Raw genomic sequence first — 14904 nt, forward strand, 5'->3', positions numbered from 1 at the left:
TTTCAAACCAAACTTGATTATTTATAATATTTACAATCTACCTTCCGGGTTTTCTTTGACAAATTTGCTTATATAAAAATTCGTGTAAAAAAGGTGGAGATATGTCGGCACGGCTGCCTGGATCATTGCCAATTGAGCGGCTCCGTAGCTCATTATATTCAAGAAAGAAAGGATCAAATACGACCACAGTATATAGAGAGCACGGCAGCCTCTAGCCTCTCCAATGACAACGATAACAGTAGCGCGGATAAAGACAACGAAGATGCGGATGGCAATGTGGAGCAAGGAGGTGGTTCTCTGTACGACGATGTCATCCAGAATGGCGATGAAATGACGTCGATCGGTGGACATTTCCTGGATGTTGAAAAGTCGATTCCAAAAGCGCAGGCACAGACGAGTAACCGACGAGTACCATCGACTGTGTCGAGTACTGTGACTGAAACGCAGCACCACAGCGAGGTCCAGCCGGATGATGTCGATTTATCGAAACCATTTATGGTAAATGTAAAACTTACTGTAAAACTTTCTCTTAATCGGTATAAACAACGTCGCGAAATCGGTATAAATAACGTCGCCGCTTCTCTTTCAGGAGCCATCGCGAGTGAACAGGTATGAAAGCGAGCAGGATCAATTCCCACATGGGCCACGGAATCTGGAGGAAGACAATGGCGCGGTGCCGGTGACGCCGCTCTCCGCCAGCGTTACCCGGCGAAAACGCTCGGTGACGGTAACGGATAGGAAAGCGCGCAGCGCTGACGTCGGCGTCAGCGGTATTTACGAGGTCATCTCCGAGGCGGATCTGGCCTTTAGTCCGGACACGCATGCCGAGGCGGTGACAGTTTTTCAGGGTAGGATACGCGAAGAGGTCGTTTACGGGATCTGTCTACCAATGCCAGGTTTCAGCGCGCTCTTCATCGTCGTCGCCCTCTCGGCGGTCGTTTCCGCCCTCGTTGCGGGCGCGATGCTTCATCGGCTGCAGGCGCAGCGGGACGTCACCGCTGGCAGCAGAGAAAACAATCAAACCGAAGTACACGCCAACAACAACGGCTGGTTGCCTTATGGTCTGCTCCGCGTGCGCTGCACGGCGCGACCCACTCATCATCCCGACGAGCTGCAACAGAAGCAGACGACGAACATAGTTTCGCAGATTACCGCGGATCCATCGGTCGAGCGAGACTGATGACGATGACGAGGCCTTAAACTCGCGTCACCTTAAGACACCTTAAGATACCGTGGGCCAGGTGCGTCTAAGGAGAGACAATGTGCAATAATACGCTGTACAAAGTATCGTAAGTGCGGAGCTGAGCTGCGCGCGATTATATCGCGGTTAGATCGAGAGGACAGGCATTTCACATAGAGAGACACGCAGAGAGATGAGCTAATACTAAAGGAAACAGAACGCTATTATTCGACACTATTGTTCGAGTGTCCTCCTGCGAATCGCGCGACGACATTGAATTCTCGCGAATCGCAGTTGTCGAGGACTCTATATCTTTAGTAGGTATTTGCGTTATTCTGATGATTTTATAGCGAAGCTATTCCATAACTCTCGTAACATAAATATTGTCTCAATAACGCGATGTTTTTTTTCAGCCGTTATGTCACGAGTCGTAGTTTTCAATTATAATCAATTAAGTACTAATAAATACCGCATTGTTATGAATATTTCTTCTGAATATTACACAATGACAATATTATGCTCTTTTTACAAGTTCTTCTTTTTATAAATAAATCTATTAAAAAATAGCTTTTAATAAAGAAATCTTTTAAAATAATTTTAAATGATTCATCACTCATTGAAGAACAAATAATGAAAAATATGTATTACTCTATGTCTATGAAGATACAATACAGGGGTTATAATTCATACATTAAAAAGTTATAAAACACATATGTTATAAGAGAGCATTTATTGAAAATATTTAAAAGCTAGAATAAATCCGCAACAGTATGAAAAATTATGAGAATAATTTGTCGTTGATATGCAGATCGCGTTTTTGCGAAAATTTTAACGCCTTGATTAATAATAAAAGTCGTGGGTATATCGTAAAGAAAGTAATTTAAGAAAATAATATCGGAAATATTCATAATTGTATTAGTAGTATATTTATAAGATTAATGTATTTTGTCGTACGAATGGTAAAAATGATACACAGCTATGATTGCTCTGGTGCATCGAATTATCTTCTGTCTAGAGGTTTCGATGCATTCGAGATTCTATCAAAAAATACATCAAGGGTTACGAAACATCATCTATGATCTAAGTTTTATTTAGATTATTAATAGATATTGTTATATACTGTTTTATGAGTCTTTAGGATACTGAATCGTGTTCAGTTCCACGACATTCTCGTCATGTAGAGATCGTTAATGATTTGCTCTAAGGAGGCTAAAAGTAATATTTATCTCGGATGTGTATGAAATATGTTAACAGTTTTTTTTTAGGAAAGCTGACACGAGGAAAATAAATATTCAACTCCCGTCATGTCCATTCCTTCATCTTCTAAAGTTTTCACAACCTTTGGGTTTGTGCGCAAGACTTGGAGGAGGGTTTACAATGTTTCCCTTTATATCTCATGTATAGATAGATTGTTGCAAATCACGTATTAACAAGTCAGTATATTAAGCTACTGCCAGAAATATAATTTTTTTGTTATAATCGAATCCCTTATACCTGATATACGTAAGTAAACACCCTGGAAATGTCCATACCGAAATGTCTCACGTAAAGACCTCTTCCAAAGATATTTCCAACGATATGGACGTATTTTGAACCGTATTTATGATATCCGAATCCCGTTTCACGTAGGAAACTCGGGAAACTGTCTAAACGGATTTTACTAATGGACGAGCAATAAAGTTTAATTTCCTTACTCGTCCAAAGGACTTGCGAGTTGCCAAGTATATAATATTTAAAACTAGATCTTAAGTTATTCGTACATATATACACGTGTACAAAAATTTGTCATACGCTTAGATTGAGTAACTTTAATTTAAGCGTAGCATGTGTACGATCAGTACTGAGAACTAGATAAAACGTGGCATTGCCTGACAGCGAATGAAAAACGTTCGAGCAAAAGTAAGGCGATATAGTACGACTATTTAGTTAAAAGATTATGTTTTTTTATGTAATATATATATAAATATAAATAAATAATAATGGCAATAAATATGTATATTTACAGAATTGAATATACCTGGAATATACGATTAATCCCTAATTATAATTTATTCTGTATATAAAAATACACCAACTGCCTTCATTGGTTAATAAAATAACTAAATAGAGAGAGATTTGTATGAGATTAATTAATTAAATGGCCATGGAAATACGCAACTTTTAGAACACCTTGCGTATTACTATATTGTATATCTTATACACTAAATACATAAATCACGCCGCAAATATAAACTAATGACTGCACACACGATATATAACTTATTACTTTCATATGTAACTTTCACATATAATTTATTGAATTGCTTAATTTTCTTTTCGCATTTTTAATACGTTTTTTTAGCAATACTGTATTGATCGTAGTAACAATAATATGACAAATGCGATAAAGACTTAATGACTTTATCATTCATCACCTTTTTGAGCGCTGCTTAACATTCATATAGCTGCACGTGAAACAAAGCAAACCTCATCTCATAACCAAACTGCGTAATTTATTATTTGCTGTTTTACATAATATCAGTATAATATTTTGGCACTTTAGATTTTCGCAACTTAAGAAAAAGCTATTAAAGTAAACTTTAAATAATTAAATACTTGTATGTAATTGAAAATTTGTCAGTTTGGTATAATACATTTGTCTGCCAATATCTTCATTATTTATTATTTTAATTATTTAATATTTAATTCGTCGATTGCAATAGAGAATAATACTTTCACATTTTATAATTTTATTTTATTTGTTTACCTCACATATAGAATTTTATATAAGATTCTATCTATCTTTAAAAAATTTAGATAGGTAACAAGTATAAATATGAATAATAATATTATTAACCATAACATTATTAACATTGCTTAAATGCTATATTGTAGATAACATAGACTATTTTCGCAAAATTTCAGCTTTATTATTACCTAGTCGCATTTTGAGCAACCATACGTTTGTTATACGAGAATCCCAAATCCCGAAAGAAAAAAAAACAGAGGGAGAAACTAAATACAAACATGTAGATAAGTAATAAACGCAGAAACAGGTTTGATTATCTTTGACTAAATTTTCGGCGTATCGCCTATGTTTATGCCTATAAAGGCCTGAGCATAAGTTTCATTATGACGAAGCACAACTCTATGAAGACCGTAATATGTAGTGAACGAAGGTGACACGAGTATTGCAACATTATCGTAAGATAATACCGCTGGCGTTAGGAAAACGTAGTTTTACATAAAGTCGTGCTTGCGACACTCGATAGCCTCTACGAAACCTGAAGATTCGCAATTTCGAAGACCAGTTTACATAAAGTTCCCTTCCTGGTCTCCTTGTAAAAGGTATTCCACTACGTGTGCTCGATCCGCTCGAAATTCTGCATACACATAAATATATACGTACAAAAAAATACTGTCAGTTAATGGCCAAAGGTATTTGAAATAGTACAGACGACTTCCACCCGTTTACCACTAATATTTTGTCTTGGCAAAGTATTGACACCCAAAACTAATTTCTTTTTCTCTACACGATCGCAGAGAATTCACCCTGCGGAAATATTGACCTCCAACGACGTTTCAACGATATCGTAGAAAATCTCGTAAACCGGTTTCGAAGAAGAAGAAGACCATAAAATTCGACGGTCCTTCTTCCAACATCAAGATATATCAGATCACCAAAACTCGTGACAGATATCTCTATGAGTAGAAGCACGTTCTCGAAGGTTTCTTCGTCGCGCCATTCTGTTCGACGTTAGAAAAGGCCATGGACTTTTTGGCCCTTGCCGAAAAGGGCCTGAGACGTATAAATAGGTAAGCGGACAACACACACGAGGAAAGTAGAACGGCGAGTAGGACAATGAGAGTAATCGCGAATCCAGGAGTGGTCATGCAGATCATGGTCGAGCTGGCCGTGTTCTCGTGACGTTGTGGAAATACCATCGTTGGTCCATTCATCTCGCCGTTGTTGTTGTTGTTGCTCTCGTCGATGGAGAAGGTCAGGTCACCGGTCGAGACAACACGGATAATTCGATTCACACCTACGGCCTTTTGTGGATTGTGCACGATCTCTCGGGATTTCCTTCTTCTTTCGTCTCGGGGTCGTCCAGCCGCTGCCTGTAAATAGGCCTCCAACGGCAGCGGGATCGGAGGCGGAAGACCGTATCCGACGTCAGGGTGCCCATTCGTCGGCGAGTGATGATGGTGATTCTCCAGAAGACTCTGATTCTCCAAAAACGGCGACGATTCCGAGCACTGTTCCGGACATTGGTATCGGCATATCTGTATGGTACACTGGAAGTGAACCTCCATAGAGTCTGGAAACTTGAACGCCTGGAAATGGGCGTAGGACAACACTGACGCCGAAGCGCCGAAATTCTTGATTTTTGTGAATCTAGACATCAATTTCGGCCGGGTGATACAGCCTCGCTGATCTACCAATTGTATCGGCGCGCGTTTGCCGTCGTGGGCCATGCAGTTTCTCACAAGCATGTCGAACTTGGAATCGTCGTCCTTGATCGCGAGTACCATCGTCATAGTCTGGCCGATCTTGACCAATCCCGAAACCTCGGAAGCCCACGGTCCCTTGCCAACTTGGATCTGCATCCAGCAGCCGACGTTATCACCGGCGAAGTCCGCGCGAACTACGTCCAGCATGTCCACGGGAAATGGGCGGAAAGTGACCGACTTCTCGTACAGATCGTGCCAAGTGCAGCGCAGTTTACGCGCCTGATCCCAGACCTCTTGCACTTGAGGATCGTACTGCACCACTATGATATTTTCAAAGAACGTCCCGGAGCCAGACTCGGCGCCGTAGCCGTACAATCCATTCTCCGTATTGCCGGCCGTCCCGCACGCGTGTATGCTGATTTCGAAGTTGACGGACGTGCGGCCAAGTCCCGCAGGTAGATGTACGCAATTAATGTTGCTGTAGTGGCCCTTACTGAAGACTATACCGTAGAACGGCTTATCGAAGCCCAAGTAAACCTTCATCAGACTTTTCTCGCATTTCACGTCCAGCGACACGATCTTTGGCATATCGGGCGTCGGCGCTGGCCAAGGTTCGACGCCGACCGCGGTGCTAACGCCACCGCCAGTAGTATAGATCTTATCCATAGCTTCCGATTGCACTTTAGAAGGCGGCAATGGTGGTGGTGGTCCATGATAGGCGACGTTATGCGGACGCGGTAAACTTAACGCACCTCGACCCGGTGGTAGCAGAGGATGACCTCGAAGACCGCCCGATTTATAATGATTCCCTCCCGCATCCTTATCCGCTATGGAATCCAATGCCAATTGATCGGAATTAATTAATTCGTTATCCTGGTGATTCAGTGCCGAATTCTCGTTTCGATTATCTTCTCCCGGAATTGCCTCCACAACCTCGACTTCTTCGGCTCGAGCCAGCTGTAAAGACACCAATAATCGCGTGTTGATGTGATAAATAGATGCAATCCTCGTATGTATGTGTGATGTACATCACACATCTCCAGTTTTAAACGAAATATTATAAAAAGTGAGTTTTAAAAAATAATGGGTGATTGGTTCAAATCTGCGCCACGGGTGATGTTATCATGGAATTTACAGAAATTTGTTAAATTCTTGCGAAACTAGTCATGTATTTATGATACTTCTTTCGACAGAGAATCTTCGTTTCTCTGTCTTTCTCTTCGAATCATTAATTATTTATGTCACCCTCGATCCAACGTATCCAATGAGGCTACATCACCATACCGAGATCTTATTCGAAAATTTTATTTTTGACACTGATTGCGAGCGCTCCGATATACATACATACGTACGAACGTCGTTTCGGATAATAATTTTTATACATTTATCGAAAAAAAGAAAAAAAACGGTCATACAACGGTATCCGTTTCTCACGCGCTCACGCGGGGAAACCTAAGTATGTCAAGCTCGACAGAATCGCGGTGCACCGAGAAATGCGGTACGGGCTCGATCGTTCGATTATCCGATCGGACAAATGGAGCGATCGTCGAAAGAGTTATTTCCGGTGACGCGACAGCCGAGGGCAACGCGGCATGGACTGTTCGGATGACGGCGAGTCGCCGCCGGCGCGGCGGCGACGAACCTGTTCGGAGTATTCAACGAATGTGGAGTTCGAGGATTCGAAGAGAGACGGTGGGGACGTGGAGATAAGGGGGTTGCGAAATGCGAGGTAGGGAGCCCGCGGAATAGGAGCATCGAGTCGGTGTGTATAGAACTGTACGCGTTATAGTGGTCGATTGCGTCACGCGTGACCTTAGGGCATAACGGACCACCCGTGTCTTTAGCCGCGGGTCAATCGGCCAGTTCCGCGCACATGTTCGGCGGCTCTCCTTCTCATTCTCACCCCTACCGCCCGGCCCGTCTGTTTACTCGTCCTCTCATGGATTTTCAATGTGCCGTGTGCGCGTCCCATAATTCGACCAAGGCCTACTGAGTCACTTGCGCGGGTTTCGCGCCATCGGCATCGCGACGGATCTCGACTATGGCGATTTTCGAACAAGATGCGACAACTGGCGGTACCATGTTACCATGTTACCATGTTATATCAAATATGTTTCGTCCAACGCCACTCGACGTCTTTGATCGTAACGGTTTGACGTCGGTAGCCGCTTACTATCAAACCAGAAGAATAAAAATGACAAATGTATAAAACGCACGTAAGCAAACATTGAAATTTGTCACATTTCTTATTGCAAGTATATAAAGCATGTATAAGAGGTGGAAAGAGAAAGAAACACGCGGTTTTTTTTTGTTAAACTACGTACAGAAAGAATTAAGCAGATTTTAATATATAACAGTATTGACATTGAAATGGTGTTAATCCGTTATATTCGCATAATTCATAGAGATATCGGCGACGGACAAACGGAGCGTTATCGACGATACCGGCATCGACACGGTAACGACGATTTATTCGTCCCGCTCTATTACGAAAGTAAAGATAATCGTCGATCGAGAAGCGAAAATCGTTGAGCGAAAAATAAAGAGGATGCGGACACACGCATCGAAAATCGTGTCGGGCCATAGGAATGCAGGATGAAAAGGGTACACACCGAAGAAACTGTGTGGCGCGCGCTCACACGAAGAAACCGGTCGTTCCGCGCCCGGGATTTTTGCGCACCACCTTGTAAGAGAGCGGCCCGACGCGCGATGAAACGTTACTCGGGTCCTCGGTAGACAGTGGACAGTGAACGAGCCGGATCGAGACGCCGAGCCGCGCGCCGCTCCGCTCCGTTCCGCGCACCATTTTGAGACATCGGGCCAGGCGAGTCGCCCTTAGCTCTGGGTCAGACTGGTCAGAGCACTGGGTAACGGCATTGCCCGGCCACGTGCGTACCCACCACGAGATATCTGGGTTATAATGTAGTAATTACCTACGCAGACGTACCGACCTACCCCTCGTACCGCGCCACGTCCGCGTACTCCGCGTCGCGCGTGTCCTCCGCGTTTCCCTGGTGCTGGTACTGCTGGTGTTCTCGCACCAGATGAGAATACCAATAATACCTATACACCTCATTCACCGTCTTTCTTTCTTCTATGGAAACATTCGCTTCGAACGCCGTTACGACGATCTTCGACGAACAACATCGGACGTGTATCGGCAATTTCGCGTTAACTCTTTCCGTATGACATACTTTTGTAGCATCTCGCAAACGGTCATAGATCGAGAGAATCGAGATTCATTCATTCCAGAACACTTTTGAAGAACATAAAAGACGTATTCACTCACCCCCTTCAATAGGAGACAGGCTAGGATACAAATGCGTAACTGCATACCGCGTTAGTGTCCACGGTGGAACACTACTGGTATCACTGAAAAAAATACCGATCACGTGTTAAATTTAAATTCAACTGTAAACATTAAATATACACTATGGCATAATTTGGCATTGAGAAAAACTCTTTGATAAAAAAATACTTAATTTCTAAAATAATCTACATAAAAATAGTTAAATTTAATGGAATGATTGTGTCAACGCATAATAACCTACCTGTAACGATATAATCGTACGATCGAGTAGTCGTGGAAGTTGAGAGACTGTCTCTCACAATTATATCGTAATATTACGGCCGGTCCTTTCTGTCGGCGTAACTACCGACTGCTCGCGACACGCCTGTGTGATCTGTAATTAGAGTTTTACAAAGTTTATAATTATAAGAATCTTTAGAGAAGCATCGATCGGGTGTAGTAAGCATCGTTCGTCATCGAAACTTTACAACGATCACATTAGGAGTGTTTACTATTAATCGCGCTTATTTCCGCTACCTTACGGTAAAGGACGCATCTACGTCTAGCTATAATCTACAGGACAGCCTGTTGTCGAACTCGGGTTTCGCTCATTTCGCTCGTGTTTGATCGCCAATTATCAAGCAATATGTTCGCCTCGCGCAACCACTAAGCCATCTGTCCCAAATTCCTCTCGAATATCCGGGTTTTCGCTCCGTTACTTCGTTGTAAACGTGAAACCGCGGTCGCATCTATCGCAGTCGAATTCACTAAATTTGCACAAAAGCGCACATACAGAAGCCAACATATATCAGTTTCACGTGTAATCGTCAACATGTAAATCTCACGTGAGATAAGAACAAATCAAAATGATTTTGTCACATGTATATCTTTGATAATAGAGGAGAAAAAGATGGGGATAGTAAGTATGCCTGCACTGACTCGTTATTCGTTACATGACCGCTTTTCTGCATATACACAGAACGAAAGTCAAATTCTGACTGCAACCTATTTTCAGAGAACAAAGCACCTAATTATAAAACAGGAAGTGTGCGTATATAAACGGAAAAAAAGAAAATAATTAAAACCCCATAACTAGTTTTATTCAAGTGTAATGAAATACTTGCCGAGGCTTTTGTCATACGTAAATTGAGACGTAAACGGGGAAAACAGCCATGTAAATGGCGGGTAGGTAAAATGTCGCGAGTAGGTACTAATTTGTTTAATGGTCGTGTCGATTTGAATGTCTCATCCAAGCATTCTTTTTCACAGCATACATAATACACGCAATGTACATATGTAATGTATGTACATACGATAACATATGTATTGCTGCAAATCTTTATAGTTCGCCTCATCTAAGTTCTTTAATCTTACCATTTAAATCAAACCATTTAAATTTAACAAACAGCGCTCACACAGAATAAGAAAGCCGTTTCTCTTCTTCCGACGATTATTTATCGAAATTTTCTCTCTAATTTTTAACATTAAGTGGGTCTCGATCATTTTGATCTTTAAACTATAAAAATCTATAAAGTTTAGTAACGTTCCGGTTTTAACGTTATAATGACGAATGGCACGACCGCTTTCGCGCGCGCATGAAAGAGAAAAGCCAGAGACGATATGCAAGACGACTGTGCGGTAATGTGCAGTCAGTGTCCAAGTGGTATGCTTGACGTTTTATGAATGTAGGCAAGTAGGCTCCCGCCGATCAACGCTCGACCGCACGCGCGCGCACGTGGAGTCCAAGTCAAAAGAACCAACCGGTTAGCCGGGCGCGGCCGCCGGCTATTCGTCCAGTTTGCGCGAATTCAGTACTTTGTATATACGATCGTAACATCTAAAATCGGAAAATTGGATAATCAATTTCTTGAAAATTTTCTCTTGTAAACTGTAAAGCCGTTTCTCTGATGAATTATTGAGAAACTGTTGAGAAAGAACAAAGATGTTGATATTCGAGGAACAATCTGCAATCATACAATAGTTTTCAAAATCAACAATGTCGCAAATGTAATTGCCTCGACACGTGACTTTCGCAAGCAGTTTGGAGAGACAATCACGAGACAGCAAAAACCGCAAAGTCATTCGATCATATCATATATTATCTGTTATTCTGCTTTGCAATTCGTGTCACGATAAACCGCGACACCTGTTCTTCCTCTTACGAGTAGCTTGTACTCGAATAAAAATCACTGCCAGCTGTTTACACGTCTCCCATTTCACGTTAACCATGAATCGGGCATGCCGAAGATGTGGCATAGTGCCAAATACATATAACGGTTCCGTCGATGTTGTAATTCCGAAGTCGGGCACTCGCATAATCAGCAACCTAATAGCGACCTATATCGAACGAACATGGAAACTTTTCTGTTTCCTTGTCCCCCTTTCTCATTATCTTCTCTTCCATATAACGGACATCCAGAAAGACGTCCGTGTTGTAAATACATAGTATCCGCTAACATTCGAAAAGACAGACTAAACATACTGATGCATCGATGAATGTATGTTACTTGTTTCAGACTTTTTCATAGATTTCATATACAACGTTCATCTAATATTTGTTTTTGTTTCCATTTTCTTTTTGAGGTCCCATCTCGCTGATTATCTCGCTCTAAAGATTCTACATAAATCTCGACAGCATTCTGCATACAATCTCTCTAGGCCAGTCAAATTAGACAAAAAAAAGGCTTTTGCTCGAAAGTGATGCGAACTTTTTTATTCCTTTTTAGGCGTGTTGGGGGTGTTTAGAAAAGCTTATTTTTGAGTTATTGTATCATGAGACCCAGAGCTATTTGAAGGGGGGGGGAGGGGAAACCAAAATTTTCGTTTTTTCGCAATAACTCGGCGAACGTTGATAAAAAATGAATGACTAACCCCTCATTTTGTAGCTTTTTTAAAGCCCTACAATTCATCTTAAGAAGACCCCCAACCTAAAATCAATATTTTTCGAGTTTTAGCCTGTGAAAGGGGAAAAAAATAAAATTTTCGCGGTTTTTTGCATTTATCTCGTTTCGATTAATAGATAGCACTTTTTCGCTCCTGAGAAAGTTGTAGGGCTTGAAAAAACGAAGAACATGAGCGAAAAAACGAAAATTTTGGTTTCCCCTCCCCCCCCCCCCCCTCAAAAAGCTCTGGGTCTCATGATACGACAACTCAAAAATAAGCTTTTCTAAACACCCCCAACACGCCTAAAAAGGAATAAAAAAGTTCGCATCACTTTAGACCTCAAATGTCTAATTTGACTGGCCTACTCAGAATTAATATTTAATACAGTCGCGATGTGAGCTAATCATACGTCGAAAAATCGCCGTATAATAATGATCTCCTTAATAAATTGAATAAATTGAACGCGGACCGTCACGCTCAGATACCTATATCCGATCGTAACAACGCATCTATTAGCCATTACGCTATTGTATCAAAATAATAGTAATAGACAGTATAGTGATATGTCGTAAATATATGTGAGATCTATGATACACTAATCGTATTTTGCAACACGTTAGGTTTGCAATATGGTGATCAAATGTAACAAAGTAGTCCAACTCTATCGCTTCTCTCTACATTTGCGTTCTAGCAAAAGAGGACACGTATATCTATAATAAAAGGTTATGATAAAAGAAATCATGCGTTAATTTTTAATAAATAGATAAATATTAAAGAAAAATTATACTCGATACAAATCTCAACGTAGAAACGTAATCCGATTTATGATTTATGAACTTGATCTAATATAAAAATTTTTAGACAAGAATACTGCAAAGTGACACACTTTTGAATCTTGGATAACAATATGTACCTTAAAGCCATTGGTTCTGCTACTATCAATACAAATCTAGCTTTCTTATTCGGTAAACGCGCGCACGCGTCATTGTACATATCGTAAAAAATTCACAGTCCACTTTTTTTAATATGCACCACTTTATTTGGTTACGCGAGCCGTTTGCGCAATGGTATACACGAAATTACACGCTTTTTAATTACCGTGCAATTTTAATTGACAAGATAGCAACCAATTGTGCAGCAATGTTTCTCTACCTGTGTTCTATACACCCGTGTCACATTAATATTATTAATTATTACTAATTTATATTTATATTTACACGATTATAATAATAAATGTGAAAAATCACATAATCACGATAACTTTAGAAGAATTCCTATCGATATTATAGAACAGGTCCGTGGGACCTGTTCAATATTGTTCCGCCGTAGCGCATAATCGCTAGAGTAGAAACGGTCACCACGTGGCTAACTACATACATATATCGTGCCGCATCTCCTACAGCGCGACGTATAATTTCTCTCAATGAGCCCGCGCCCCGGCCGTTATTAACGCATTAACGAGGCGCGAAACGATGACGTGCGACTTGCCTCTAATAACTTAATCAGTGACGTAGCGCTAATTGGATTACGTCCTGTGCAACGTAGCTGGTCGTTAACCGCCGTACGTACGTCCGCCAGACTCAAGAAGCGCGTTTAACAGCCGCGAATTATCTACATATATAACGACGTTTTCACCGCGGTGCACACACAAGGCGCAGAGTCGTAGAGAGCCGTAGAGTATTTGGGAATTAAATTTAAGCGGCGTACCTCGCACATCATATAGTCAGGGTCGTCTGTCAGCAGCTAACAAAATACAAAATGCATGTTCGAAACAACGCGTTCTCATACAGATGATATTTTCGAGCAATTCTTCTCACCGCGAAAAAATTCTTTGTATCAGTATTAGCATCCAAGTATCAGTATCTATTGACGACAAATAGCTTTTTTTTCTTTGTTTTTTTTTAATAAACGGCTCAAAGCAAATTGAATCAAACAGTCGAGCTTACAATAAGAATGATAGATGCAGCGACTGAACATTCGGTCTGACTTGATATTGGTGACACGCGATGATATCTTACTTCTCTGAGCCGATACCCAAGCAAATCCGGATGCAAGTGTGGTCCCCAACGTGCACGATTCTCCTTCGGATGTCAAACGGTCAGAAGGAAGAAAGACGAACTGAACGAATCGCTGGGATCGCTAACATCGATCCAAGTATCGAATCGCTGTAGCGCGTTAGGTCCCGCGTCCCGCTGCACAACCGCAACGCCCAATTCCGCACGCTCGCGCTCCAACGGAACGCTCCAAGCTCCAACGAGCGCGAATACTGAAGGTGAGATTGACAAACTCACTCGTATCGCTGGTAAAGTGTGAATTGCGGTATTCTCTCGAACGGACTCTATAAGAGCCTTCGGAAGCTCCGTGCGAACGACTGATCACCTTGTGATGACTCCGCGATACTCCGCGATGCCCGCGCGACAGCTAGAGAAAGAGACGCGCGCGCCGGGACAACGTGCGGTCGGCGGTCGCCGGTCTCAGAGGTGCACGCGAGAACTCGAAGAGTCGGAATAGGGTACACCTGTCCGATATACGGAGTATACTACAAACGCGCGTAGCGGCCCGCCCCCTGACCCAGACAGCCGGTACAGTTATATAGGTCCCTTGCGCGGAGCGGAGCGGAGCGGAGGATATCTCTCCTCGCTTCATTCTCGCTTCATTCTCGCTTCATTCTCGCTTCACGGCTTCATTCGCCGTCGTGAGTCTGCGAGTCTGCGAGTCTGCGAGTCTGCGACTCGATGAATGTTCGATGCCGATGCTCCTCTGTATATGTCTGTGAGAAGAAGCAAGAAAAAATGCGTGTCCCCGCGGACCCCGCGTGTACTTGGTGTCGACGACACCTATGCTCTATCGCTCAGGGCACATATGTGGGCATGGGGCACATTGGGTAATTGATATTACAATGGACTTTAATGAAGGCGTCGATAATTGGAATTTTGATGGGAAACCTAGATAATCTCTAACGATAACAACATCTCTCATTAGTTTTCTAGTATACGTATATACGTTCGGTCTCTAGCGTGCATATCTACATACATATACATTAAAAAAGCGTCGATGAAAAATAAAAGATCCACTTATTGTTAGTACGAAGTATCGCTGTACTCTTTTTGTAATCTCTTTT

At 41.9% G+C, this 14904-nt stretch overlaps 2 protein-coding genes across 8 annotated transcripts in view; one reads left to right on the forward strand and one right to left on the reverse strand.

Moving 5' to 3' along the window:
* M (zona pellucida domain-containing protein miniature) overlaps nt 1-3192 on the forward strand; it is a 272287-nt gene extending 269095 nt beyond the window's left edge. For all 5 annotated transcript variants that reach the window (XM_071713302.1, XM_071713303.1, XM_071713306.1 and 2 more), the window contains 2 exons: nt 94-498; nt 590-3192. In XM_071713302.1, coding sequence (XP_071569403.1) covers nt 94-498; nt 590-1180 — 996 coding nt within the window. In that variant the 3' untranslated portion in view covers nt 1181-3192. The remainder of the gene's footprint in view (nt 1-93; nt 499-589) is intronic.
* Nucleotides 3193-3652: 460 nt separating this feature from the next.
* Nucleotides 3653-14904, reverse strand: part of Dy (transmembrane protein dusky) — a 46199-nt gene continuing 34947 nt past the window's right edge. For 2 of the 3 annotated variants that reach the window (XM_071713308.1, XM_071713307.1), the window contains 3 exons: nt 9163-9294; nt 8901-8983; nt 3653-6568 (listed from right to left, as the gene is read on the reverse strand). In XM_071713308.1, the coding sequence (XP_071569409.1) occupies nt 4862-6568; nt 8901-8945 (1752 nt within the window). In that variant the 5' untranslated portion in view covers nt 8946-8983; nt 9163-9294 and the 3' untranslated portion in view covers nt 3653-4861. Of the gene's footprint in view, nt 6569-8900; nt 8984-9162; nt 9295-13801; nt 14356-14904 lie in introns of those variants that run through there. The other variant, XM_071713310.1, reaches the window with a different exon arrangement.

Source organism: Temnothorax nylanderi, unplaced genomic scaffold, assembly GCF_030848795.1.
Source record: "Temnothorax nylanderi isolate EJ_2023f unplaced genomic scaffold, tnyl_v1.0 TNYL_tig0122_pilon, whole genome shotgun sequence".
Classification (NCBI taxonomy): domain Eukaryota; kingdom Metazoa; phylum Arthropoda; class Insecta; order Hymenoptera; family Formicidae; genus Temnothorax; species Temnothorax nylanderi.